Raw genomic sequence first — 27,608 nt, 5'->3', positions numbered from 1 at the left:
TGGTAAACGACAGGGCTTTAATGCAGTTTATAAAACAAATCTCCTAAATGTTTATTTTCCAATCAAGCTTCTGGCTATAGTTGGGTTAGTACAAGCAACAAAATGAAAGAAACCTTCCAAACAGTGACATTGGCACTTGAACAATAATAAAGAGAAGTATTAAAACATTTCCAGTAATTAGTAGCTGTCTTTTCTTCTAAGAGTTACATAGCCTTAGATTCATATAATCAGGTTCACATAAATAAAAGGTTCTTCCTAAAAAATGGAACAATAAGAATATCATCCCACAGTCATGGCGGAAAGGAAGGCTCTGTTCAGTTCTTCGAGTGACCTTAGCCTAGAATATTCTTGGCTTAATTCAAATAAATGATTTGGTTTTTTTTTTTTTTTTTTTTGTCTCTCTCCTTCCCTTCTGCCCAAAGGCCCTTGTACACCCACAGACTGGTTTATAAGAAAATGCAAAAAAAAAAAGCAGTAAGAATGGATAAAGTTCAGTATATTCTCCACACCAGTGGTTCTCAAGCTTAAATGGGCACAACTATATGCAAAAATGCAAAAAGTATTTAGAAATACAAAGAATATATTTTAAATGTAATTCTGATTCAGATGGTTCCTGAAATACAGAAATCCTTTCTATGCCAGCAGAATATAATGATTCTGATTGTTCTCTTAACTGGGGAAAGAGAAAGGTGTGGCCTGTCATAACTGGTTCCATGGATACTTAAAAAGATTTTTCTGGGTAAGAATTAGTAGAAAAAAAAAAGATTCACCTCATCTCCCTTCTTCACCAGCCAATTGCCTGCGGGAAGGGGAGCTGAGCTTTTGGGCCAGAGGAAATAGTGTGGTCCCCAGGCAGGCCCCAGCATACCCCTTCCCTCACCCCATTGCCAGGTCATTAGCCTCATCTTAGCCTAATGCAGCAGGATTTTCTGGAAAACTCTGGAAAGAGAGCAAAGGGAGCTGCTTCTCACCTGCATTCTGCACACAAGAAGGCAACCTCAGTGCAGATCCAGTGTGTCTCTGAGCCTCATAGAAAGAGGAGCTACCTCTTTGAAGCTTTGGCCCAGAAATCTACAGGTGAGTTTTTTTCCAGTACTGAGCACATCGCTAGCAGCCACCTGGACAGACACCTGGAGAATGAGGACCAGGCCAAGTAGAGCTGGCTGAGGTCAGGGGAGCGAGCGAGACACTCCACTCAAGACCTTCCATTTCTTTAGCTCTTGAAGACCAGGCAGGCTGTAAGTCCCTGCTCACCAGCCCACGCAGAGAAACTCAGGCTCTGAGAGTGTCCTGAGACCTGTCCCCTGGGAAACCACGGGTCTGTTTGGCACTAGTGCAGCACCAGCAGGCAGTGTGCTGAGGGGTTTGACTGTGTTACAAGTTGCGTTTTCAACTCTACCAAACACCTGATGCTGTGTTGAAAGGAGACGGCTTCTCCACGACCCAGCCTAAGATACATCAAGGAATCCAGATGGAGTCAGGGCACCGTCCGCTCCCAGAGTCTTTCTCGAAGCAGCCACTGCCCTTTGGGGTTCTCTGTCTCATAATAGTCCTCCCCAGGAGACACCTGGGGCTCCAACGCAAAGAGCTCTGCATCCCACTCTGTATCTTCTCCTGAGAAGTTGAAAAGGATCTGTCTGGAGCTCCCCAGGCTAGAAGGAAAGAATGAGGCAGAAGGTTTAAGTTTGGCTTGGCTGGCCGCACAGAGGGAAGGGGTGCTCGATGACCACCATTCTCATGGAGACCCTCAGATTGCTGCCCTAGCCCTGGGCCTTGGGAAGGACCAAATGGTGTTGCTATGGGGGCAGTGGGTGGACCTCAGCTGGACCTTGGCCTGGCCTTGAAGGGGGAGGATGGGTGGTGAGGGCCCGGTTGTGATTTTAGTATGTCCAGTGCATGGTCTGTTACTGTGGAAGGAAAATGCTATATAGAAAACCCCTAAATCCAACAGGGTCTAGTGGCTTTTGTAGAAGCAAAAGAATACAGCTGCTGAGGCTTGGCAGGCCCTTCTGTTGCAACAGGCAAGGTCCTGCAGCATGGCCTAGGTTGCCCAAACCAAGAAATAACTTACTGCTCTGAGTGAGTAGAGGACAGGAATTTGATGGTTAGTGATGGGAACCAGGCCTGGGGGAGGAGGATCTAAAAGGAAAGACGCCAAAGGAGATGGTGGTAAGATGGCCCAAGAGGCGCCTGGCCAGCAAGTTCTACATCTCGGAGCCGGCCCAGTGCCTTTTGGACAGGGGCATCTCATTCACTTGATGTTGGTTTCCACTTGGCGCTATGCTCTATTCAACCTCAAACTCATTAAATGTCTGTAGCACATGATGCGTCAATGGCACTGGGGAGAATCCATGAAGGCAGATGGCACAGTGCATGGGCTAAGTAGGCCAGAGAGAAAGGGAGGCAGACCCAGGAAGAAGCAGGTTAGGAGCAGGCAACAGCAGTGAACCAGGCCAGAGTGCAGACTACCAAAAAACGTGTCGAAACTAAGACCTCCCCGACAAAGTATGTGTATGTAAGAATAATAGTTGGCATGAAAGATGGGGCTCGAGGTGCCTTGAGGATCACCCCAAGCGTCTGGAGGCCATGCGAGCATCTTGGTCATGCGATTTAGCCCAAACGCTTACTCTTTTTTGCAGGTTTTGGGCTTAAATTTCCAGGTGTTGAAGGCCCCTTCCACAGCCTTGGGCAAATAAATGGGGTGCCTCTCGAGTCTCCTCTGAGTGCCCACGGTCCTGCGCTCGGCACTCCTTCGAAACGGGCCGTCTACAGTGTGCACAGTGCGAGCAGCAATGTCCTCAGAGTGTCTGCGCGGCGCCCGCAGGATCCAGTTAGAATGCAAGCTGTGCTCCCGGGAGCTGGTGGCCACTGGAAGAGAAAAGCATGTGACCCTGGAAGGAAGGACCTGCCATTGGGAGGAGCATAAGGCAAAGGAGAGGGTGGACTGGACTGAAAAGTCACCGGAAGTGGGTACAAACAACCATGTTTCTTTTTTTTTTTTTGAGACGGAGTTTCGCTCTTGTTACCCAGGCTGGAATGCAGTGGCGCAATCTCGGCTCACGCAACCTCCGCCTCCTGGGTTCAGGCAATTCTCCTGCCTCAGCCTCCTGAGTAGCTGGGATTACAGGCACACGCCACCATGCCCAGCTAATTTTTTGTATTTTTAGTAGAGACGGGGTTTCACCATGTTGACCAGAATGGTCTCGATCTCTTGACCTCGTGATCCACCCACCTCGGCCTCCCAAAGTGCTGGGATTACAGGCTTAGCCACCGCGCATGGCCAGACAGCCATGTTTCTAATAGCGAATGCTTAGAAAGGCTTGATAGCCAAGCCAAGGAGATTTGACTCTGCAGTTGTGGTGCAGGAGGAATGCAATGGAACATATATATGTCCACTAAAAATGAGGACGTAGGCCAGGCGCGATGGCTCATGCCTGTAATCCCTGCACTTTGGGAGGCTGAGGCGGGCAGATCACCTGAGGTCAGGAGTTGAGACCAGCCCACATGGAGACACCTTATCTCTATTAAAAATACAAAAATTAGGCAGGCATGGTAGCAGGTGCCTGTAGTCACAACTATTCGGGAGGCAGAGGTAGCAGTGAGCCAAGACTGCACCACTGCACTCCAGCCTGGATGACAAAGTGAGACTCTGACTAATAAAAAAAAAAATAGGACACAGATCTATATTTATTGACTTGGAAAGTAGCCCAAGATGTATTGTAAATTGCTAAATAAAATGAGATCCTAGTTTTATTTTGAAAATATCAACATGAATCTGTGTGTGTATGTATGAGAGTGAGTGTGTGTGTGTGTGTGTGTGTGTGCGTGTGTATGTTAACACCACAGTCAGGACATATCCCCAAATGTTAACCATGATGATTATCTCTGGGTGGTAGTTTTCCAGGTCATATGTTTTACTTTCTTCTTTATGCTTCCGTATTTTGTCTGTTTAATTTGATTTACAATGAACATATAGTATTGTTAGCAGAGAAAAGTGGCCATTTCATGAATTTGATAAAAATGATTTTGTCAGTCATTTTTATTAAAAATTATAACTCTGAAAATGACCCTTGCATCCTTAATGAGTTCTGTCATCCTTTCACCAATATCCTGAATTTCCTAGGCCTCCCTCACTCCCAGGATCAGAGCTGCTCTCTGTCAGGGACTGGAGGGGCTGCGTGGGAGAGAAGGAGGATAAGAATAAACTTGGGAGCAGGGTTAACCTTCTGTGAAACTGCAGAGAACCCGAGTTGAGACCCCAAATCTCACAGATACACATCCATCAAGGCCAGAACAACAACAATAAATCACAAGCTTCTTTCAAGCATTAGAGAAAATGCTCATGAATTACTTAATATTGGTACCAAAAGCTGTGACCTTGGTATAAAGGGCCAATGAGCCCCCTGAATAAAACCATCATTAATTTACACCATGGGGGGCAAGTTAAAGATTTAACAAGTGGTTTGACAGTCGCATGATGGAATATAAAGAGGCCTCAACTGATGAATGTGTTTGGATTCTTTGCTCTCCAGCAAGAGGGATGCCCCAGGACATGCCTTGGTGAGGAGGGAAGCGTGGCCTCAGGCCTCACCCCACTCCAGCTGCAGCCGTCCAGGCTGGGTCTGGGCAACCACCATGGGCCTCTCCTGCCCTACGCACCACCCTACTACCTAGCCTAGGCAGGGTCAGAAGCTGGATTCTCAAATACAGTTTGTCTATTATTCCCTTTCTTTTTTTTTAAGTTGTGGTGAAGTATACAGAACATAAAATTTACCATCATCACCATTTATTTTTTGAGATGGAGTCTTGCTCTATTGCCCCAGCTGGAGTGCAATAGCACAATCTTGGCTCACCATAACCTCCATCTCCCAGGTTCAAGCGATTCTCCACCTCAGCCTCCCGAGTAGCTGGGATTACAGGGGCCCACCACCGCACTCGGCTAATTTTTGTATTTTTAGTAGAGACAAGGTTTTGCCATGTTGGCCAGGCTGGTTTCGAACTCCGGACCTCAGGTGATCAGCCCACCTCAGCCTCCCAAAGTGCTGGGATTACAGTGTGAGCCACCCCGCCCAGCCATCATCACTATTTTTTTTTTTTTTTTTTGAGATGGAGTTTCGCTGTTGTTACCCAGACTGGAGTTCAATGGCACGATCTCAGCTCACCACAACCTCCGCCTCCTGGGTTCAAGCAATTCTCCTGCCTCAGCCTCCCGAGTAGCTGGGACTACAGGCGTGCACCACCATGCCCAGCTAATTTTTGTATTTTTAGTAGAGACGGGGTTTCACCTTGTTGACCAGGATGGTCTCGATCTCTTGACCTCATGATCCACCCGCCTGGGCCTCCCAAAGTGCTGGGATTATAGGCGTGAGCCACCGCGCCCGGCCATCACCATTTTTTAAGTGTGCTGTTCAGTAGTGTTCAATATATTCATGCTGTTGCGCAAGTGATCTCTGAAACTTTTTCATCTAAAAAAACTGAAACTGTTCTCTTTCAGTGACACCCCTCATCAATCCTCCTTCCTTCATCATTTCCCTATTGCTGTCCTTCTTGGAGTCTTAGGAAAGTCCCACCTCTCTCAGCCATGGTAAGTAGACCACAAGGAAAACAGTTTTGTCCAAATATGGCCCCAGAATGTTGGAGGGGCAGGCTGGAGCAGTGGCAGCAGAGACAAATGAAGCAAGATATCCCCACGGAGGACCAGCTCAGGGCCAGGCTCCAGCCTGGAGACGCAGGGCTTCCCTTTAATCAGGGAGGTGGGATTCCTGATGGCCTATCCTATAAGTCCATCCCAGAGCCCCCAGCCCATCCTCACAGCATCACAGCCCCACTCGCCTTCAGCCACCATCTTCCCACTGCCTTCTAGCACTCACCATCAAAGTCCACATCTTCATTTGGCGGGCTGGCCTCAGCAGTCCGGGGCCGTCTCTCTGTATCCAGCTCTGCAATGATGGAGTCAAAGAAAGCAATGGCCTCGGCCACATCAGCGCTGAACTGCGAGTATTTCTTTGCAGTTGCTTTCTGCTAGAGGTGAAGGGGAGAAGAGGGAGTTGCCTGAGCCAGTAAGCCAGAGGCTCAGAAAAGGATTAAATGTTGCTAAAACGAAATGCACATAGAGTTAGGGATTTGTGAGGTTTCAAAGGTAACTATGAGTAAGTGCCCTGTGGAAGGAAGGTAGATACCCAGGCCCATAATTGCTGTAGGTCAATGGATTTCTAATTATCTCAGGAAGGGAGACTGAAAGGACAACAAGATCTACTTCTTTCTTGGTCACAGATTTGCTGTCAGACATTAGACAAAATAATTAGTCTTTTTTTAGCCTTCTTCCTTGCTGATAAACACACAATTAGGAGACTGTACAGTTCCTTAGGTAGGTGATGAGACAGTCACAGCGGGAAAGACATGATAGATCTCTAGATATGTTGAAAACGCTCTAAGAGTTGTCAGTTTCTATAATAACCCAATTGTACATTTTAAAATAACTAAAAGAGTATAACTGGATGTTTTTGAAACACAAAGGATAAATGCTTGAGGGGATGGATACCCCGTTTTCCATTATGTGATTATTTCACATTGCATGCCTGTCTCAAAACATCTCATGTACCCCATATATTCATAAATATATACCTACTATGTACCCACAAAAATTAAAAATAAATTTAAAAAAGTAAAGATGTCAGTTTCTAAAGGGACCAAATTTACAGTCAAATCATAGAACAAATTAAAATTAGTATAACTGTTTGAAAAGTACAAGGAATAATAAAATAGAGTTTCAAAACTCTATTCAGTAGCTAACCAGGTTCCAGGCTGTTTCCTGACTGTTCCCTTCATGATCTCAGTTCATCTTCACAATCGTCCAGTCATGAGTGACTGACATGGAAGTTCAAGATTCATGGTGGGTTTCAGTGGAGAATTAATGGCCTCCAGAATTGATCAAATCAATACGTGTATTAACAAAAAAACTCTCTGAGGAATTTAGGAAATAAGAGAACTTGGGGAGAGAAAAAAGGGTCAGATGTGTTAACATAGGCACATTTGATCCAATGTAGACTTATTTTATTTGATGTGAGCATTTTTGAAAACAGTGAATATGATTTAGTTATAGACTGGTGTGTCAGGAAAGAAAACAGCATCTCTGCGTGTACAAGATGTTTATGAAATGTATGCATTTTGTATTACTAAGAAACATTTTTAAATAGAGAAGTTTCTTTGTTTTATACTTGCAAAATATAAAAGGAAAGCTCTAAGAGCTTTCTTAGAGGAAGATGTTGAAGGACCACAATATACACCCTTGATATGATTTGTCTCTATGTTCCCACCCAAATCTCATCTTGAATTGTAATCCCTACTGTTAAGGGTGAGATCCAGTGGGAGGTGACTGGATCATGATGGTTTCCTCCTGGCTATTTTTGTGATAGTGAGTTCCCATGAGATCTGATGGTTTAAAAGTGTGGCACCTCCCCTTTGCTCGCTCTCTCTCTCCTGCTGCCTTGTCAAGAAGGTGCCTACTTCCCCTTTGCCTTCCACCATGATTGTAAGTTTCCTGAGGTCTACCAAGTCATGTGGAACTGTGAGTCAATTAAACCTCTTTTATTTACAAATTACCTAGTCTTGGGTAGTATCTTTATAGCAGTGTCTCCTGGTCCTTCTGCTCTGTCATATTGCTCACCTCTGCAGCTGCTTTCTGACTGGCAGAAGCTTTTGGAAATCTCTTTTCCATGGATGGCCTTTATCTTTTAAAATGAAACTGAGGAGAGGAAAAGTAGAAATCTCAAGAACAGAGAGGACAAGAGAAAGGCCACCTGTGAAAGAGAGATTTCCAAGAGCTTCTGCCAGTCAGAAAGCAGGTGGAGAGGTGACCAAAGTGATGGAGAAGGAGGACCAGGTCCCAGAACATCATGGGTGGGGTAGCAGCTGAGAAGAGGTACAATTCAACCTTCAGGAAGTGAAGACGCTCTAGACAGGGCAACTCCAGGCACACCAAGGGCTGGGCGTGGGATAAGACTAAAAAACCAGGAAGCTTAGTCTCTGAGTGCAGCAGGCCCAGCTGCCAGGCATCCTTCCTTCAGGCAGGTGACAGAAGCCTCAGCCTGGAGGTAGGTCCACACTTGTTTATTGTCCCTGCATTTTCTTTTGCTGCTTCCTCTGCCCTGGATGTTCTCACTGGCTGACTCTAATTCATCCACTGAACTTGCTCCTTCTCCAGGAAGCTTACTGTTTTCCTGGGCTAAGTTTCCATCCTCTAGGTTCCCATGGGTCTCAGTACCTAACCTCAGTCTACTATGACACATATCATTTAAGAGATTTTTGGTGAAGTGGAGAAGAGAGAAACAAAGAATGGAGAAAGCCACCCAACCCAGCCTGACCCCTGAGGAAGTTTAAGTATTATTTAATAATAATGCGAGGTCCATAGTGGTTTTGCACCTCGAAACCCACCTCCACATGGAGGGGACATCTCCAAGTCTCCAGAAGTCAACTCCCATCAGTGTTTAGCTTAACACAATTTATTATTTTAATGATATTTTATCATTTAATTAAAATACATTATTATAAATTATAATAAGTCCAAATTATATACACCAGTTTGGGAACAAATATAACTTATTTTTAATAAGCACATCATTCAACTTATGAAGCTGAGAAGTACATAGGCATATCCTAGTTTTAAAAACATTTTATTACAAAAATTTTTCAATAGAAAGACTATAGAAAATAGAGCCATGAATCCCATAGACTCATCAACAACAACCACCATCACCTTTCTGCCATTCTTGTTCATCTATAAATCTCTTTTTTTTCCTGAAAGCTAATCCTAAAAGAGATAATTTTACTCATAAATACTTCAAAATGTATCTTTAACAGATAAGAGTTTTCAGCACCATTACCCACAATATTATTATACTCAACAAAACCGGCAATTTCTTAGTATCAGCAAGTACCCAGTTTATGTTCTACTTTTCTTGACCAACTCAAAAATGTCTTGTACAAGTTGGTTTGTTCAAGTTAGGATCCAAACAAGCTCCACATTTAATTGCTACCTGTTCCAGTCTCTTTAAGGTTTTATGCAGGTCATTTAATTGAAGAATCTGTGTCATTTGTTCTATAGACTTTCTCACATTCTAGATTTGACTGACTCCTTCTTCTGGGAGTTGGTTCACATGTTTCTCTATTCCCCAAATCCCCTATACTGATCCTGAGATCTGGAGCAGGGCTGTCTGGTAGGACTTTCTGTAGTGCTGGGAATGTTCCACATCTGCACTGTCCACTACGGTAGCCACTAACCACGTGTGGCTATTAAGTACTTGAAAAATGGCTACCATGATTGAGGAATTGAACTTTTAATTCTTAAATTTAAATTTAAATAGCCATATGTGACTGGTGGCTACTGAAGTGCAAAGTTCAGATTTAAAGGTTTAATTCAATTCAGATTTAATTTTTTAAATAGTAAGGTTAGTAATGCTGTGTATCACATATTAGGAGGCACACAATGCACATTTTCCTGTTTTATGCAATGTTGACCTTGATTGGGGGTTTATGTGATGTTGATTTGATCCATCTACTAGAAAATTTGCCATCTACCTTTTACTTAATGCTTTTAGCAGTTATGCCTAGGTTCATTATTTTACTACTAGTTGCAAAATGTTGCTTTTCCAGTTCTTCAACCTTTCTGCATTTATTAACTGTGCTTTTGAAGAACTTTCCCTCATCAACCACACGGTCTGTTTAGGAATGGCAGAATACTTGCTCTTTTTGTCTCATATAATAAACTGATACCCTAGAAAGTTCTAAAGTTAACCAATAAGGTTCATTTGCTTGTTTGTTTGCCGGGGGTAATATTTAAAATTCATGTATTTTTAACATATTTGATGTCATTTCATCAGTTGTAATTATCCTTTTTGATACTCACACTGTCCTGTATTTTGACATCAAGAACTCTTTCAAGGTGGATCCTGAGTCTCTTTGACACATCCTGGTATCCTTGAAAGCCTCTGAACTTTTAGACATAACAAATGCCCAATATTCATCTTGTACATTTTCTACTCCAGACCTGGATTTGGTTACTTCTCCAAAAACAATTTTTAGTTGGAAGTGGTATTTAGACAGCACAATATACAGGTTAGGGATTTTATTGCTACAGGGTTGTCATTACTTCTAGGCCTTTTCAGTGCAATAAACTAGGAAATACTAATTTTTTAGAAATAAAAAAAATCTTGAGTTCATACTGATATTTGCAATTCAAATTAAAACAGTGTGTTCATGGTTCATCTTCCCACTGTTTTCATTACTGCTACAATATATTTCACTTTTAATTATGCCGTAAACACACAATATATTGCTACCCTTTTTGCTTTAGACAATTAGTTATAATTTAGAGAATTTTAAAATGTTTTAAACCCACAAATTGTATTTTTACCTTTTTCCAGTCATCGTCACCTCTTTGTGTGGATCTAAGTTTCTATCCGGTACCACATTACACTTCAAAACTTATCCTTAATATTTATTGTACTACAGGTCTGCTTAAGAATGAATTCTCATAGTTTTTGCTTGTCTAAGAAATATTTCTTTTGCTTTCAGAACTCTGTTGACAAGTATTTTTTTCTTTCTTTCAGTGCTTTAAAGATATCATTTTTGATATAGTTTGACTGTGTCCCCACTCAAATATTATCTTGAATTGTAGCTCCCATTATTCTCATGTGTCATGAGAGGGAGCTGGCGGAAGGTAATTGAATCATGGGGATAGGTCTTTCCTGTGCTGTTCTCATGATAGTGAGTCTCTTGAGATCTGATGGTTTCACAGAAGGGAGTTCCTCTGCACAAGCTGTCTTGCTTGCCTCCATGTAAGATGTGCCTTTGTTTCTCCTTTGCCTTCCACCATGACTGTGAGGCCTCCCCAGCCATGTGGAACTGTGAGTCCATTAAACCACTTTCTTTTATAAATTACCCAGTCTTGGGTATGTCTTTATCAGCAGCATAAGAACAGGCTAATGCAACTCCATTGTTTCCTGGCTTGCTTCATCTTTGATGAGAAATTTGCCATAATTTTTATCTTAGTTGTGCTGTGTCATGTGTCTTTTTTCTCTTTGGCATTTCAGCAATTTTATTATGATATATGGAGGCTTTATCATTTTGTTGCTGTTGTTGTATTATTTATCCTGCTTGGTGTTTTCTTAACTTCTTAGATCTGCGGTTTAGTGTATGTGATTATTTGGGGGAAATTCTCAGCCATTATTCCCTTAATATTTGTTATACTCCCTTCTTTCTTTCTCTTTCTTCTTCTCTGGGATTCCAACTACATTTATGTTAGACTCCTTGTCATCGTCCCACCGTTCTTGAATGCTCTGTTCTTTTTTTTTTAAAACTATATCTTCTTTTTGTGTTAGTTTTGGTCATCTCTTTGGACCCATCTTCAAGTCTACTGATGAGCCCAGCAAATACATTCTTCATCTCTGGTCTGTGCTGCTCATTTCTAATCTTTTCATTTGTTTTTTTTCTCATGGTTTCCATCTTTCTGCTGGAATTATCCATCTGATCTTACATGTTTTCCACCTTTTCCATTAGGGCTTTTAACATATTATAGTTTTTAAAAATTTTCCTGTCTGATGTTTCCAATGTTTGTGTCATAGCTGAGTCTGGTTGTATCAGTTGCTTTGCTGCTAGGCACTGCATTATTCTTTTCTTGCTTTTTCATATAATTCATAATTTTTTGTTGAAGTCCAGGCATTTTATGTAGGTCAGTAGACACTGAGGTTTTTATGCCTGCAAATGGTCTTCCCTTTGGCAAGGCCTTTAGTTTGGCTTTGAGTCAATCTAGATAAGATTTTAGCTGGGACTGGGTCTGTGGTTGCTATGGTTACTCCAAGTGCATCACAGACTTTAATCTCTCTAGAAATATCTTGTGTTTAAAGTAAAGCCTAATTTTCCGGAGAGTTTGTCCTCAGTGTCTGCTGCATCCTCAGCTTTAGGTCTTTACTTTGTGCTTTCCTTAAGACAGGGTCTCCTTCTACACTTGTGCCCCTCTGTTAGCAGTATTCCACTGTCAGTTTCTATCTGATGCTTTTTAGAATGGTGGTGAGAGGTAGGACAGCATTCACTGTTTTCTGATGAGGCCCTGGTCTCAGGTGGGCACTGTGTCCCTGGGGATGCAGCCTACTCCATGGCCTTGTAAGGATGAGAGTGATATTCTTTCCTGCTCTCTACATCCTGAGCAGAAACTGACAGTGTCTCTAATTCAAACTGAATGGTAGAGGTTTCATACTTAACTTCTTTAATTTATATTTGTGTCTCTATTAAACTGAAAATCTTGGCTCCATGTGACATTAAAAATATTTTTATTTATTTTACCCTACTATATATAATCATTTCAAAATAGTAACACCAACATTACCAATAGTAAGCCCATTGAATGCAGTTTAAGATGTGTGTGTGCAGTTCTGTGTGTACGTGTTTGTATGTGTTTTGTTCTTGGACTCTATAACCAAAATTCTGTTTTAAAGTTTCTCGAAATAACACTTTTCTGTGTGATTATGCTTTTGACTTGGTAATTTGTTAGATTCCTATGCTTCTGTTGTGTTTCATGTTTTAGGGATTGCTTTTTTCTTTTTTCTTTAATATTTTTAAACTATGTAAATAATATGCATGGCTCCAAAACCAAAACTATAACATTCAAGAGAGGGCTTGCTTTCACGTCAGTCCCTTCTCCTCATCTCCTCTATCTTTTCTTTAGTATTTTGTTTATCTTTCTACCGTTTATTTGAAAATATAAGCAGGCATATTTGTATTTACCTGCTTTTAAAAAAAAGGAGCACAGCATGCACACTTGTGAGCATTGCTTTCTTCATTCAGTGCATCCTGAGGCTCACTATAGCAGTAAATAGAGATCCTCCTCACCCCTTTTAATAGCTGCATTGTTCTCCATTGTACCGACATGCATAGGAAAAAACAACAATCCCCTGTTGATAGATTTGTGGGTAGCTTTCAATCTTTTCCTTCTAGTGCGGCAATGAAAAGTCTTGTCAAATGTCATTTTGTATTTTGTCTGTAATACTATAGTTTGAGATAGGCTTCTATTCACATACCCAGCTTGCTCTAGGTATCTTAAAGAGAGAATGGTGAGTGAGCATCAAGTAATCTGGCAAGTTAGGTAAGTAGGATTTGGTTAACAGAGTTTCTATTGTCCTTTCATGAATTACACTTTTAAAGGTCACCAAATGGATCGTATGATGATTTTCTAAGTACCAAGTCTAAACTACAGGTCAGGACTGAGCCTTTTCTATTCCTGGATTGAACTCATGCTGATCTCCGCTTTTTCTGCCTTTTCACAATTTCTATGGGGCTTTCTAACCTACACTACGACATTTCCTCAGTGATTCCTTCAGGGCTCAGGCTATTGTTACAGGAAAATCTACAAAGAGGTGGTTGTGCAAAATGAGATTTCAATCATCAACACCCCTGGGTGAAACCCAAAATAGTCCTCCCTCCGTGAACTCATAACTCCAAGCAAAAGTGGATTGCTTCCCTCCCAATCTTGATTTTTTTTTTTCCTAGCCCAGACCTTTTGGTCTTTGGAAAAGCCAAATGTAATGCAGGCTGTTTCCAGTTGCAGCCTTCCTGGCTGAGTTTCACAGGGTCCATGTCCCTTTGCCATCAGCCCTGAAGCAGCCCAAGGAGAAGAAGCTTTCTCTAAGAGCATCTGTATCGCATTGCCAGCTCCACTCCAGTTTACCTTTCACATTTAACCCTCCATGGCCTTAGGGTTATCATTTTCCAAGTCTTCCCTGCTCCATCTCCCCACACCAGGCCTGGGCCTCAGATTACTTTCCTCAGATGGAATCCCTTGCACTTTCCAAACAAAACTCCGTTGTATTTCTCATTTTAATTTCTGATTCCTGGAGGGCAGTTTCTATTTATTTATTTATTTTGCATTTCATCTCAGCTTGCCAACCTGCTTGGCTTCACCTCTCTCTGGGTACCTGAGCTGCCCCCTTCCCCAATCTGTTCATTTTCTTCTGGGCTCTGTCAGTATTTTTCTACAAGAGATGTAAATTCTACAAAATAAACTTCCAGTTGTAAACAGCAACATTCTGTCAGAATGGAGAAAAGGGGGGACATTCTAAATCCAGGCAACGCCAAGGAGACCACGGCTAAGCATCCAGCCCCCTCTCAGCTCTTCTACTTGGCAATTCCCCTCATCTCCTCAGAGGGTCAGCTCATGTGTCATCTCTCTGAAGCTTTCACCAATTGCCACAGGCAGACCCAGGCATATCTTTTCTATGCTCATTTTCTACCTCATTGACTAGGTCCACATAGCACATTGTATTAATTCACACTGGACCAGTGATCCTCAACCTCTTCTTTGAGATGGCTTTGGCAAATAATACTCACAAATATGACATACCCCTATTGATAAATGCACACTGCCGACTGCTGCATACATGAGACAGGTTGTAGGAGGTCCACAACTCCCAACGTTCTGGTTGTAATTCCACCTGTTTCCCATCCAAGGCACCTCAACACACCAGTGTGGCTCAAACAATGATGCTCAGGCTATGTGCTGCATTAAGGCAAATAGATTGTCTTTATGTATGAACATCAGGCAACTATTTCAGTGCCTGATGTGGAGTAATAACTATTTGTTGAGTGAAGGAATGCACACCATTATATACATGCCATTTTACCTAATATTTATATTTCCAACCAATTCATATGTTGTTAATTTATACTTTTGGACTTAATTTGGCCAATTTTAAGAACTCTATACTTCTGATTTCTATGGAGTACTGATAATACTTTCTTGGGTAATTATACCTAGGAATCTGAATGTCAATATTAGTGATGAAATTTCCAGGGTCAAATGTGGAATTGATCCTGATTGAGAAGGTCATTTTACCCTTGGATCATTCAACTGGGTGAAATTAAATGCAAAACAAGTCAAATTTACCCACAAGCAATTTAACATTACCAAATAATGTTTTCAGGTTTTAAACCTTAAAAGTTCCATCTAGTGCATCTTATTTGCCTTTTGCTATCCTTGGGATGGATACACAGGACCAAGTCAAAAGCGATACTTACCTATTTTTTTTGTGTGTTTCAGCACCTAAGGAAAGGTATATTCATAATTAAATAGGGTTTTCCAGAAAAAGAATGGGAGTTTATGAAACAAGACCTCTAGACTTAGAAGAAAAAAACTTAGAAAAAAGTATAGTCTTGGGAGGCTGAGGCAGGTGGATCATGAGGTCAAGAGATTGAGACCATCCTGGTCAACATGGTGAAACCCCGTCTCTACTAAAAAATGCAAAAAATTAGCTGGGCATGGTGGCGTGTGCCTGTAATCCCAACTACTCGGGAGGCTGAGGCAGGAGAATTGCCTGAACCCAGGAGGTGGAGGTTGCAGTGAGCCTAGATTGCGCCATTGCACTCCAGCCTGGGTAACAAGAGCGAAACTCTGTCTCAGAAAAAAAAAAGTATAGTCGCTGAAACTGAAATACATGTCCACACACAGCAACATACAAATTTTCAATAGATGAGCTAAATAGTCAACTTGCCAGGACTTTAGAGAAAATCAGTGAAATAGACAATTGAGCTGAGAAAATCATCACAAGGAGATAAAAGTAAGAAGTTTGTCAGAACTCTAGTATAACTAAATCATGATATGATCTATTATAACTAAACATTAAAATAGTTTTTTGGGGCACAGCTGCATATATTTTGTTTCTGGTAATAGAGGTTGTAGACTCACTGGATCCAGCTGACAGTGTTAGGCTTTTTTTGCCAGCTTTATAATCTTTGTTTTCGTTTGTTTAGAGGCAGAATATATCTCTGTCTCAGGCTGGAATGCAATGCTGTGACCATCGCCTCGAACTCCTGGCCTCAAGCAATCCTCCTACCTCAGTTTCCCAAAGTGCTGGGATTATAGGGATAAGCCACCTCACCTGGCCCAGTTTTATAATCTTAAAGCCATTACTTATTTTGCCAGCCCCTTGCAACTCCTGGCTTTATATGTCATCTAAATGATCATTTGACTTTAACAAAACGCTAAGTTAATAAAATGTTGCTCATATATATCAAACTGTTAAAAGCCTAACTGATAGTACTGAATTAATAGACTTAAGGCATAGTGTAAAATCTTCAGATACAGCAAGTAAAATGTCACAATCTACTAAGAGAAGGAATGTACACCATTATATATATGCCATTTGTCAATAATGGTGTTGGGAAACTTTGCTGTTCAGGAAATATTCAAGTTGCGTTCTCAGTTCCTACGACATATCCAAATAATTTGCTAATAGACAAGAGATTGGTTTAAAAAAAAATAAAAGAAATAAAGCCAGAACTATTAAAAATGGATAATATGGCAAATATGCAATTGACCTTGATACATGGAAGGACTTTCTAAGCATGAAAGTAATGGAAGAAATAACAAAAATTGAAGACACAAAAATAAGTAGTACTTGCACATCAGAAAATGTCAAATAAGTGAAAAGATGCATAACAACTTGAAGAAGATATTTTAACACATATGGAAGACAGTACACCAATATCCTTAAAAAGCCCTGTACATAACAAAATATAAGAAGAGTCCCTATAAATAAATAACAAACTTTAAATAGCCAAAAGAAAATGTATAAAGACATGAATGAACAATCCACTATATAAGATGTATGCATTTTTTATGACGATAAAAAAGGTCATTCCTCAATGACCCTTTGCAAAAGGTCATTATGCAAGCAATAAGAAAAGTACCTTAAGATACTGCAATTTATCAAACTGGAAAACTTCTAAAATTAATGATGGTGCTTGATGCTGACAAAGTGCAATAAGAAGAGCTTATTGGAAAGCCACTGTTGATGAAAAGCATAAATTGGTAAAGTGTTTCTGGAAAGTAATATGTAAAAGAACCCCTAAAAATTAATGACCTTTGGCCTTCAACTCATCAATCACACTCTAGTAATCTCTGCTAAAAAAATGCCTTATAGACATAGAGTGAAATGTGTTTCTTCATAACTTTTTTTTTTTTTGAGACGGAGTTTCGCTCTTGTTACCCAGGCTGGAGTGCAATGATGCGATCTCGGCTCACCGCAACCTCCGCCTCCTGGGTTCAGGCAAGTCTCCTGCCTCAGCCTCCTGAGTTGCTGGGATTACAGGCACACGCCACCATGCCCAGCTAATTTTTTGTATTTTTTTAGCAGAGACAGGGTTTCACCATGTTGACCAGTAGTCTCGATCTCTTGACCTCATGATCCACCCGCCTTGGCCTCCCAAAGTGCTGGGATTACAGGCTTGAGTCACTGCGCCCGGCCCTCTTCATAACTTTTAACAATTGTTTAAAGAAGGTGAGTAGTTAAATTTGTCTTTTAAGCTTTTGTTTTTAAAAAGAAGTTAATGAGATGGAAAGAACCCACAATATATAACATTAACTGAGAAGAGAGTACAAAGATGTATCTATGGTATGAACCAAAGTTAGTACATTTATACGTTTATGGACATTAGGGTTGCCAGGTTTAACAAGTGAAAATAAAGCATGGCAGTTGAAGTCTAATTTCAGATAAACAATGAATGATTTTTCATATAAATACATGCCAAATATTACATGGGACATCCTTGTACTAAAAAATTCTCATTTTTTCTAGGCATTTTTCATTTTAACTTACGACCCCAATACACACATGTGCAAATACACAGGAAAAAATGGCTAAAAGAAAATATACCTAAAAATTATATAGTGAGTATCTCCATCTGGATGGTGGGATTCTAAGATATTTTTATTTTCTTCCCTATACTTTACTGTGTTTTATGAATTTCATCCTATATGCAAATATAACTTTATTATCAGAAAAAAATGTATAATGTATTTTTGATGGTGGGCTCTAATCAGTTACATAATGGCTATTTTAGTTATTAGGATATGATTCCACACAGGTATACTTAAACTATATTCTACTCCACTAAAAAAAAGAAAAGGCAAACTTCTGCTCATCAAAACCACAGACCTATGAGTTTTCCAGATCTTTCATCGAAGTTTGTAACAGTTACCTTCTTAAATTACAATTGGAGTTTCTCAGGTAATTAGTTTACTGAGCACCTATTATGTGCCAAAATCCATGCTAGAGGTTGGAATTAAAAAGATAAATAAGATATAACGCCTCTGCTCAATGAGCTCACAGTTGGTGGCATAGATAAGCAAAAGAACAGACAATTACAGTGTGCTGAGTGCTAAAACAAAGCTCAGACACAGGGAGGAGGGAAATCCATTGTGTTAAATTGCGGATGTGAGAAAAGGCTTCTCTGGAAGTGCTGTCTCTGCTGTCTCAAAGGACAAGAAGTTAGCCAGGTGAACAAGGTAATGTGGGGGAGAGAAAAAGGAGAGGAGGAGGTATTGTTTCTAGGCAGAGCAAACAGCTTGTGCTCCGCGGATAGATTAGGAATATAATTACACATCTTGTGGCTTGACTGAGAGGGACTGCAGGAATCATATGCATGGTTATCAATCATTATTATACTGTCTGCCGTCTTGCAGAGAGCTCTGCCAAGCATAATAGGAATTTTTTTGCAGTTCATACTGAATTTTTACTGCCTTTCAACTCGGTAAACTAGACACCAGCTGAATGATAGAGACAGCTCCCCAGCCCCCACCAGTAACCAATGCTCACAGAAAACCTGCATTTTAATATACCTTTGTTTGCAGAAATTCTCAATGGAACTGAAAAATAAATCTCAGTGGTGTAAAACAGATCCAGAACCTACTTCCTATCCCATATGTAATTATTACATGGATGATCTGGAGTCTTTTTAGATGAGTTGGACTCAGACCCTACTGCCATAGGAGGAAGAGCCTACAGGCTATTGATATGGTCTCATTTTATGAACCAAGGCCAAGTGGTCTTAATAGAAAATTGATTCTGAAAGCTAACTATTTTCAGAATAAAACTATTTTCACTAAAAATCAATCACTTTTGGCAGGTATTCTTTAGAATTCAATCAGTTCTTTTAAAACCATTTTTATAACAAGTGAATTTCATTAGTTGTGGGACCAGGAGGGGTAAATGTTTTGTTACTAGTTCATCTAGGCAGATAGATCAGAAATCCAAGCTATTCAGAGATCCATGAGAGAATTAATGAGGTTTCTTCTGACTGTGATCAGTATGTTAGTTCGTTTTCATACTACTATAAAGTATCTGAAACTGCATAATTTATAAAGGAAAGAAGTTTAATTGATTCACAGTTCCATATGGCTGGGGAAGCCTCAGGAAACTTACAATCTTGGCGGAAGGTGAGGAGAAGCAAGTACCTTCTTCACAAGGCATCAGGAAAGAGAAGAACAAGCGAGAGAGCAAGTGCCACACTTTTAAAACCACCTGATCCCATGAGAACTCCCTCTCTATCATGAGATGGATTACGATCCATCTCATGGGTGGAGACACAGAGCCAAGCAATATCAACCAACAACCCCCACCTGAGAAAATGTCCAATGTGAACCATCTGGACTGCATGGTAGCCATGGGGCTCCATAGGTTCTGCTGCCAACCCCAGAACAGCAGCTTGGCTCTGTCACCAACCTCCAAAGCCTCTTCTCTGTGATCTAGTTAGGACTGGGCCACTCATGTGGCCCATTTCTCAAAGTGGCTGTGGTTGTTGCTGTTCCTTTGGCCCTTAAAGTATGGGGAGCTGTCCTCAGGGAGGACCCCAAATGCCAGCAAGCACTCTAGTCAGATGCAGAGCACAGGCTTCAACTTTTCCTCTTCACCTCCCATTAAAACCCAGGCTGATCAGTCATAGAGAGAAAGGAAGCTGACACAGGGAACAACACGGACCAGCCTTGAAGACGGTGTGCCAAGTGCCATAAGCCATAAGAAGATGGAGAACTGCATGATTCCACTTATGTCAGGTGCTAAAACGGGCAAATTCACAGTGACAGAAGTAGAATAGAGACCCCCATGGACTGGGGAAAGGGGGAAATGAGGAGTTGGTGTTTCTGTTTGGAATGAAAAAGTTGTGGATGGTAGTGATCACTACACAACATTGTGAATGTACTTAATGCCACTGCATTGTATGCTTTAAAATAGTTAAAATGGTAATTTTTAAGTATTTTACTTTAAAAGACTGTTTCATATTTAAAGAAATAGTTGTCAAACCTTTTATCGAAACATTCTCCTGATTTCTTAATGAGGTACTTTGAGAGTGTCCACTATTTAAGGAATTCATTTTCTAGGGTACTACTAAAAATACTTTCATAAAGTGTTCTAAAAATAGGTTAATTAGGGCTTAATAGTCTTTTAGATGAATTATTATGCATTTATATAAATGATAATTTGGAAAAGCTCATGGGAGTCTAGTGTGAAGGATCCCAGTTATTGTCTGGCTATTAACATTTTAAAAGATATTTAGTAGTATGCACTTTTGCTTTTAAAAAAATTGATACAAAATCAAAGAAAAGCATTTCGTAGGCAGGGCACAGTGGCTCACACCTCTAATCCCAGCACTCTGGGAGGCCGAGGTGGGCGGATCACCTGAGTCCAAGAGTTTGAGAAAAGCATTTAATTTCTTAAGAATTTGTTAACTGTAATAGGCTTCATTACCTATAATTCGAGGATACTAAAATGCACTCATTTCAGGAGGTATGAAGTGCTGTGTGAAAATGGTAAAAGTCACGTTACATTTATTACACTCCTCCAAAAGAAAGCTGAAATTTCTAATGAAAATGTTCTCAAATTAGATGGTGGTGAAGATTAAACAGCTCTGAATAGACTAAAAACCACTGATCATGCACTTTGAAGGAGTGAGTTTTATGTATGTGAATTAAAGCTATTATTAAAAAGAAGCCAAGCTAAGAGAAGTGATGTTTATGAGAAGATGAGAAAAAAGGGGAGTAAAATAACTCAGGGCTCGTCACAGCGGGAGAGGGCTGCAGCTTGAAGAAATGAGAAAGAACAAGAAAGGGAGGACAGACACACACAGAGGCCGAAGCCAGTCACATCCCGTACGTGACCCTGGGACAAACCGCCCAGGGAGCATTCGGCTGTCTAACATGCTAGGATGCAGGGTGGAGTAGGAGTAGCAAAAAACACAGCAGGACAACGTGTTCCTTTTCACGGACATTTTTCTCTCCTAGGGTGAACCACGTCTTCAGAGGATTTTGACAAAGGCCATTGGAAGGGTGTGTGACCAATCCACACCTCTGGCATTTGAATTCTTCCCTGGGCTCAGAAAAGACTGGCAGTAGCTACTGAACTCAGCTAAGCTGCCAACCCATAGCCTCTCACCAAGATGCAGTTCAGCACCACACCCCGTGTTGGTACAGCTGGGGCTTGAGAAATCACCGCCAGCAACTCAGGCCTTGCTCTCTCACAAGACTGATTCCCCCCATGAGGACAGGGACTTTGTCTTCTTCACCAGCATTTAGAACAACTCCTGACACATAGTATGTGCTCAGTAAATATGTGTTAATGGACAAGTGAACAATATATTAATAAACTGTTACTAAAATATTATTAAGGGCATCACTCACCACATCACATGAGATTCCCTGAGTCAAGTGCTATGTGAGATATTCTGAAATTCAAAGTCAGGAGAAAAATCTCACTCCCCTAAGCAATGGGAAGGGTTCTTCTCAGATCATCGGAATTTTGAAACAAGTCCAGCTCTTTTTATCTTAGCTTCCAGCAAGAACAGAGCCAAATCTAAGGCTCATCCATGGCAGCTGAATTAGCTTCTATGATCTGCGTGATCTTTTGAGTGGTCTCGATTTTCTATGGATGTTTTTTCTCTCCCAATTTTCCTATTTCTGTTGCTACTTGACAATTCTGCATGCTCTTGCCTCTTGTATGCTATACAAGATCAGAATATGTTTTCCAGTCAAAAGATGCTGCGGACATATTGACAAGAGTGTGAGTTCTGACATGATACAGAAGCTAATTCAGCTGCCATAGATACTCATCTCAGATACTTTGTAGGATGAGTTGGGAGATAGGAAAGTATTTTGTTGAAAAATGATTTGAGGACATAATGCCCACCCATCATGAAGTTTACATCATAGCTGTGCTTGTACTGTTTCCTCAGTTCTTTTCCTGTGTGTACTGAGAAGTGCAAAAGTAGATGATATATAAACTCAGAATTTCAATGCTATGGGGATCTAGAGTAAAACTGGAATCACAGGTAGCCAGGTGAAGAGAAGTAAAGATGGAAAGTAAAATTTGATGTATGGATTGTGGGGAGAAAACAGTTTAAAGCATACCTTCTGGCCACTTCCTTTCAGCCAGGTTTCTTTTGAACAAAAGAAGCCCAGTCTCTCCCATTTTATGAGAGCTTCACCCTACACAGAACCCATGTGCAGTGGGAGGCAGGTGCCTCCCTAGTGACTCTCCCTGTCCCAGGCGTGCAGGATAAAGCAGCTTCTGCGCTGCATCCTAAGGTGCACTCTTGCATCTTGTATGTTATTCAAGATCGAAATATGTTGTCCAGTCAAAAGATGCTATGGATACATTGACAGGAGTGTAGTTCTGTCATGATAGAGATGGGGATCAAATCCTGGCTTTCTCTCCATCAGGTGCATGGCCTTACACAAATATCTTAAAACCCCTGAGCTCCAGTTTTCTCCTCTGTAGACTGTGGTTAATAGCCAACATGTCAGGTTTGGAGGGTGATGAGAAGTCAGGAATGACAGCTGATTGTTTCTGACAGTGCCTGGGCTGTGGCATGGGAGCAGAGGAAGTGGGTATAGAGGAGAACATCACTGTTCCTCCTCACTGGCAAGAAACACCCAAGGTGCCCAGAGCAGGAGGAGGCTTGTCCTGTTGGTTCAGACACACTTTAAACATGCCATCCTTCTGCTACACACATCATGCCCTGGGTTAGAAATTCCTACCTTTTAGCATCCAAACAATGCGTCCCAAGCTGCAGCTTATCCCCAGTACTGACACAAAAGTCCTCAGATATGGATCTGTGGTGTTGTTTTAATTTTTAACATTCATTTTTATAATGGCCTATTCTGAGGGAGGAGTACATTGTCACAGGGCCTGGCAGAGACCCCCACCATGCAGGGTCCCAGGGGGAGCTCCCAGCCCACCTGAGGCTCACCTCGCTTCTAGTGTGTCCTAACTTTCTCCTCCCATCACCCATCATGGGTGGTCTTCTAGGCTCTGGGTATCTCCAGGGAACTCGGATAACAAACCATTCGATACCCTGGTCTTGGTTGCCATGCACATGTCAACAGGACCTGTTAGAAAGCCTCACCCCAGAGTATGAAAACTGTATGTCTTGATCCAGTAATGGCTTGTGAAATCCAGTTATTGTGTCATGATGATGTTTGAAAAAAATTAGAATAGCATAGAATGCTTCGGAAAACACCGGAGTCCTAAGCAAGGAACAGGAGTGAGTCTATTTCATAAAGCCTTTGTTTTGCTTGTGTGTTTAGGTAAACTGGGTCAATATCCAAAATATATTTCTTACTGCAATGGATCTTAATCAAAATAGTTTAAAAGCCATTTTTAAAATTAATCTTACCACAGAAGAGGAATAGACAAGGGAACTTAGGTCCTGTGACCAGGCCAGAGGACTGGTATCTGGATGATAGGAGGGCAGCAGGGAAGGCCTGCCACGGTGCCCCGCAGCCACAGAGAACACTGCTCCCTCCCTGTATGGAGGCCTCTCCCCTCTCTATGGCACAAAAGACATCAGATTTTAAAGTCCATAAAGCATCTACAAATGACTGATAGTATTCACTCCTATGATTGAGAGACAGAAAAATGAGAAAGATACTGTTTCAGCTTCAAGCTCACCAAGTTCACTGCAGTCCACCAGGGAGACATGCATTTTAACAAACCACAATAGGATGTGAGGAATGCTAAAACAGAGGTGTGTTCAGACAATCCTGGAGAAGAGAAGAGGCTAATTCTATAGAGTGGTATATTCATTTCCTAGGGCCACCGTAACAAAGCATCACAAATGGGGTGGCTTCGGTAGTTTAGAGCTACCCTGAGATCAAGGTGTCCACAGGGCCATGCTCCCTCTGAAGGTGCTGGTGAACGGCCTGTTCTAGGCCTCTCTCCTGGCTTCTGGTAGGTCCTTGGCTTATGTCCATGGCATTCCCCCTGCGTCTCTGTGTCCTCACGTGGCCATCTTATGAAAACTCCAGTCCTATGGAATCAGGGGCCCACCCTACTCCAGTGTGACCTCATCTTAACCAATTACATCTGCAGTCACCCAATTTCTAACCGAGGTCACATGTGGTACTGGGGATTAGGACTTCCACATTTGCATTTGGAGCAGATACAGTTCAACTTAGGTAGTCAAGGGAAAGAATGGTGTTTTCCCTAAACCTGGAACATCAGCAGGGTTTTCTCCCAAAGCATGGAGTGATGGCATTCCAGGGTGAAGGAGTCCTCATGATCCCCTGTCCCTGTAGTGCACAGAGACCCAGGCAGCCATGGGCCATCCCGCCAGCCAGGGTGCACCCTGGCTATACCCATCATTTCACAGGTGGGCCCATCATACAGCTGTTTCTGTCAGAGCCATGGGGAACGGGAGCAGCTTTGCTAAAGACTGTGAAAAGCCCCCTGCACCCAACATTTCAGAGTCCGTGAACCCGGGAGGAAGCACGTGGTATGTGCCAGGAACAATTACGTGCAGGAGCCTGCTCCTCATATTATCACTTCCATCACTACCTGACAGAAAAACAGACCCACAGAGGTGAACTTCCCTTGACAAAGGCACACCTCTGGTAAAAAGCAGAACTAAAATTTAAATCTTGGTCTGTCTGACTTCAGTGCAGTATCCTTTCAAAACTCTTTCCTGACTGCAGTGTGGTGACAGGCATCTCCGAAGGAGAACCCTACATTATATCAGGCCCAGGTGCCTCTCCACAGCCATTCAAAGGGCTAGAGCTGGTCATGCTGCTTCTATTCCCTCCCTCTATCTTCAGACAGCTCAACAAGGAAGGAAGGTAGGTCCTACAAGAGAGAGCTCCATCTGCAGGGAAACGTAGTGCCCAGAGGAAATCTAGCCAGTGGCTAGAACCCCAGAATATTCAAGCTGGAAAGGAGTCCAGAAACCACTGCAACCCCCTCTGTCATCAGAGGCGGCTGACCCACAGATCCACAGCTGGCTGACCACAGAGTTAGCACCAGGGCCCACGACTAGGACCCTTTTGTATGGGCCCCGAACACTGACATACTTTAGAGTTAAAATGATGATTTAGACTGCTCCCACCTGGTATAGCATGCAGACAGTTGAAACCAATTGAGTTAGGCCAAGCCCTAGAGATTTGATAGTGGGCCAATCAGTCATTCAACATTAATGGAGCTCACACGGCCTACAGGACACTCTGGGGAGAAAGCAAGGAAGCGGGAGACATGCCTGCTTCAAACATCCCATCAGGTCATCAAGAAAATGACTGATGGAAGTATACAACAAAACAGCCTCAACCTATAGGCATTAGAAATAAATAAAAACAGCCTGAGTTTGGCAGCTCACACCTGTAAACCCAGCATTTTGGGAGACCTAGGCGGGAGGACGGCTTGAGGTCAGGAGTTTGAGACCAGCCTGAGCAACAAACGAAGACTCCTGTCTCTACAAAAAAACACTTTTAAAATTAGCCAGGTGTAGTGGCAGGTGCATGTAGTCCCAGCTACTTGGGGAGCTGAGATGGGAAGATCACTTGAGCCCAGGAGGTTGAGGTTGCAGTGAGCTATGATTGTGCCACTGCACTCCAGCCTGGGCAACAGAGGACCCTGTCTCTAAATACAAACAAGTCTGAGGAAATGAAGGAAAGAGTAACTGAATGAATTGCTGGCTGATAATTAAACTTAGGTGACCTAGCACCTACAGGCAGGTCACCGAGCCTCAGTTTGGCCTTCTGTGATACTGAAGGATTCCTCCCCACCTTCTGTACTGGCTTTATTGGGATGCTCAAGAAAAGATGATATATACAAAACACTGCAATAAACATAAACAACAAGATAAATGCAAGTTATTTCTTTCACTCATTTCTGGCTTGTGACTATCTGGGGACCCCCAGTGCCCAAAGCCATCCGGGAATCTCCAAAAAAACAAAGACTCTCTCTGTGGCTATACCTGGGTCCCCACAGTGCGTGGGTCCGAGGTACAGATGGAGGAGCCTTACAGTTGTCAGGTTTGAAGGGGCTAAGCGCCTCAACATTTGAAAACATCCAGTCATATGATGATTGCACTCTTCACCAGAATTTTTAGATGTGATAATAATTTTTTTTAAAAACTCACAATTTGTTGAAAAAATTTGCTTCATCAAAATGCCATACAAACATTATTGACAGGTGCAATGCAAATGCAGGGCCACCTGACACCAAAGCCCGTGTCTTCCCCACCCAGCTGCTCTGTGGACACTACTACCTGCTCCTTCTTACTTCCGGGATATTACAAATAAACATGGCTCAAGAAACTACCAATCAGGCACTATGCTTATTACCTGGGTGACAAAATAGAAACCCTGTGACACACAATTTACCTATATAACAAACCTGCATGTGTACCCCTGAACCTAAAATAAAAGTTAATAATAAATGAGTAATAAACACGTGTTTAGCCACCCTTCCCCAGGCTGGGGGATGGCCACGTAAAGCGTCTGAGGACTATTGCGCTGTGGCTCAGAATGTGTCAAATTAATTAGGCCATGCACAGGTGGGAAGAAGCTTTCAAACAGTTGTCCAAGGCTCTTGGAAGAGCCCACATCTAGCTTGTACTGCTCAGCAGTACTTACCTTTATTTCTTTGGGAGTAGACTGGAGAGGGGTCTTTTTCCCTCCCTTGGAGGATTTGGAGGAGGTTGAGGAGGTGCCCTGCGCGCGGCGGGGCTTCAGATCACTGAAGCTGCTGAGATACTTTTTGCGCAAGGCCAGCAGCTCCTGCAGGTACTGCAGGCAGTCCTGGGTGCGGGAGTACATCCACGCCCGGTCCTCTTCCTGCCGCAGGTAGTACAGGCTGGTGTCCATGCTGCTGCTGCTTTTGTACTTCTTTAAGGACTCGCTGAATTTCTCCCCGTGGTCCCCGACAACATACATGGAGCTGCTTCGAATCAGCTTCACCGTGGGGCTGGCTCCTTCGTAGAAGGGGCTCTCAGCTGCCGCCTTTCTCTGCGGGCTGGAGTTAAAGATGGAGTGGATCTTTCTGAACATGGTGCTCGATTTCTTTCTGTGGGCACCTTCCAGCTGCCTGTGCCGCCGCCACCTGATCTAGCTGCGGGGAGAGGAGCCGACATCCAGGCCTGGCACCATCTGCCTTCCAGGAGGCCTCTGATCTCTGGGATTCCAGGGAGCACAGGCTTGGTCAGGTGGGTGACCTGCACATCTCCCATGGGGGATATTTACATCCTATAACCAAGACGCCAGAAACAACCCAAAGATAGAAGGTAGAGCACTGTGGCCTTAAAGAAGAGTGCCCAGGCTGGCTTTATGAAGCATTTGGTACAAATACCTTCTGTGCTCTCCCGTGGAAGGCTGCAGCTGGAGAGAGAACGTGGAACAGAGCTTTGCCTGCTCAGTTATTTTCTTTCCTTTTCACTCTCCATCGCTGGCCGTGGCCTCACTCAGTTTGAGTTGATCTTGATGTGGATTTTTACATTTCCACCTGGCTTGAGTTGGCTCCAGT

The 27,608-nt window shown here is 42.4% G+C and overlaps 1 protein-coding gene across 1 annotated transcript; it reads right to left on the bottom strand.

Annotated features, from left to right (window-relative positions):
• Window positions 1-27,286, bottom strand: C1H13orf42 (chromosome 1 C13orf42 homolog). The gene is made up of 4 exons (XM_035297724.3): window positions 26,723-27,286; window positions 5,871-6,018; window positions 2,628-2,868; window positions 1-1,652 (listed from the first exon to the last, which is right to left on the bottom strand). Exons 1-4 carry the CDS (start codon window positions 27,134-27,136, stop codon window positions 1,478-1,480), a joined length of 978 nt encoding a protein of 325 aa, XP_035153615.1. The 5' UTR covers window positions 27,137-27,286; the 3' UTR covers window positions 1-1,477.
• Window positions 27,287-27,608: the final 322 nt, after the last annotated feature.

The sequence above is a fragment of the Callithrix jacchus genome, chromosome 1 (assembly GCF_049354715.1).
Source record: "Callithrix jacchus isolate 240 chromosome 1, calJac240_pri, whole genome shotgun sequence".
Classification (NCBI taxonomy): domain Eukaryota; kingdom Metazoa; phylum Chordata; class Mammalia; order Primates; family Cebidae; genus Callithrix; species Callithrix jacchus.
This window is presented reverse-complemented; position numbering and strand designations above follow the sequence as displayed.

What these genes read in the sequence shown, in the direction of transcription:
- C1H13orf42 (XM_035297724.3), bottom strand. Translation starts at nt 27,136, where the DNA reads ATGTTCAGAAAGATCCACTCCATCTTTAACTCCAGCCCGCAGAGAAAG. An exon ending in CTACTCCCAAAGAAATAAAG is followed by an intron (nt 6,019 to 26,722) that starts GTAAGTACTGCT and finishes CACCTCTAGCAG; the next exon opens with AAAGCAACTGCAAAGAAATA. An exon ending in CCCAAAACCTGCAAAAAAGA is followed by an intron (nt 1,653 to 2,627) that starts GTAAGCGTTTGG and finishes CTTTCCTTCTAG; the next exon opens with CCTGGGGAGCTCCAGACAGA.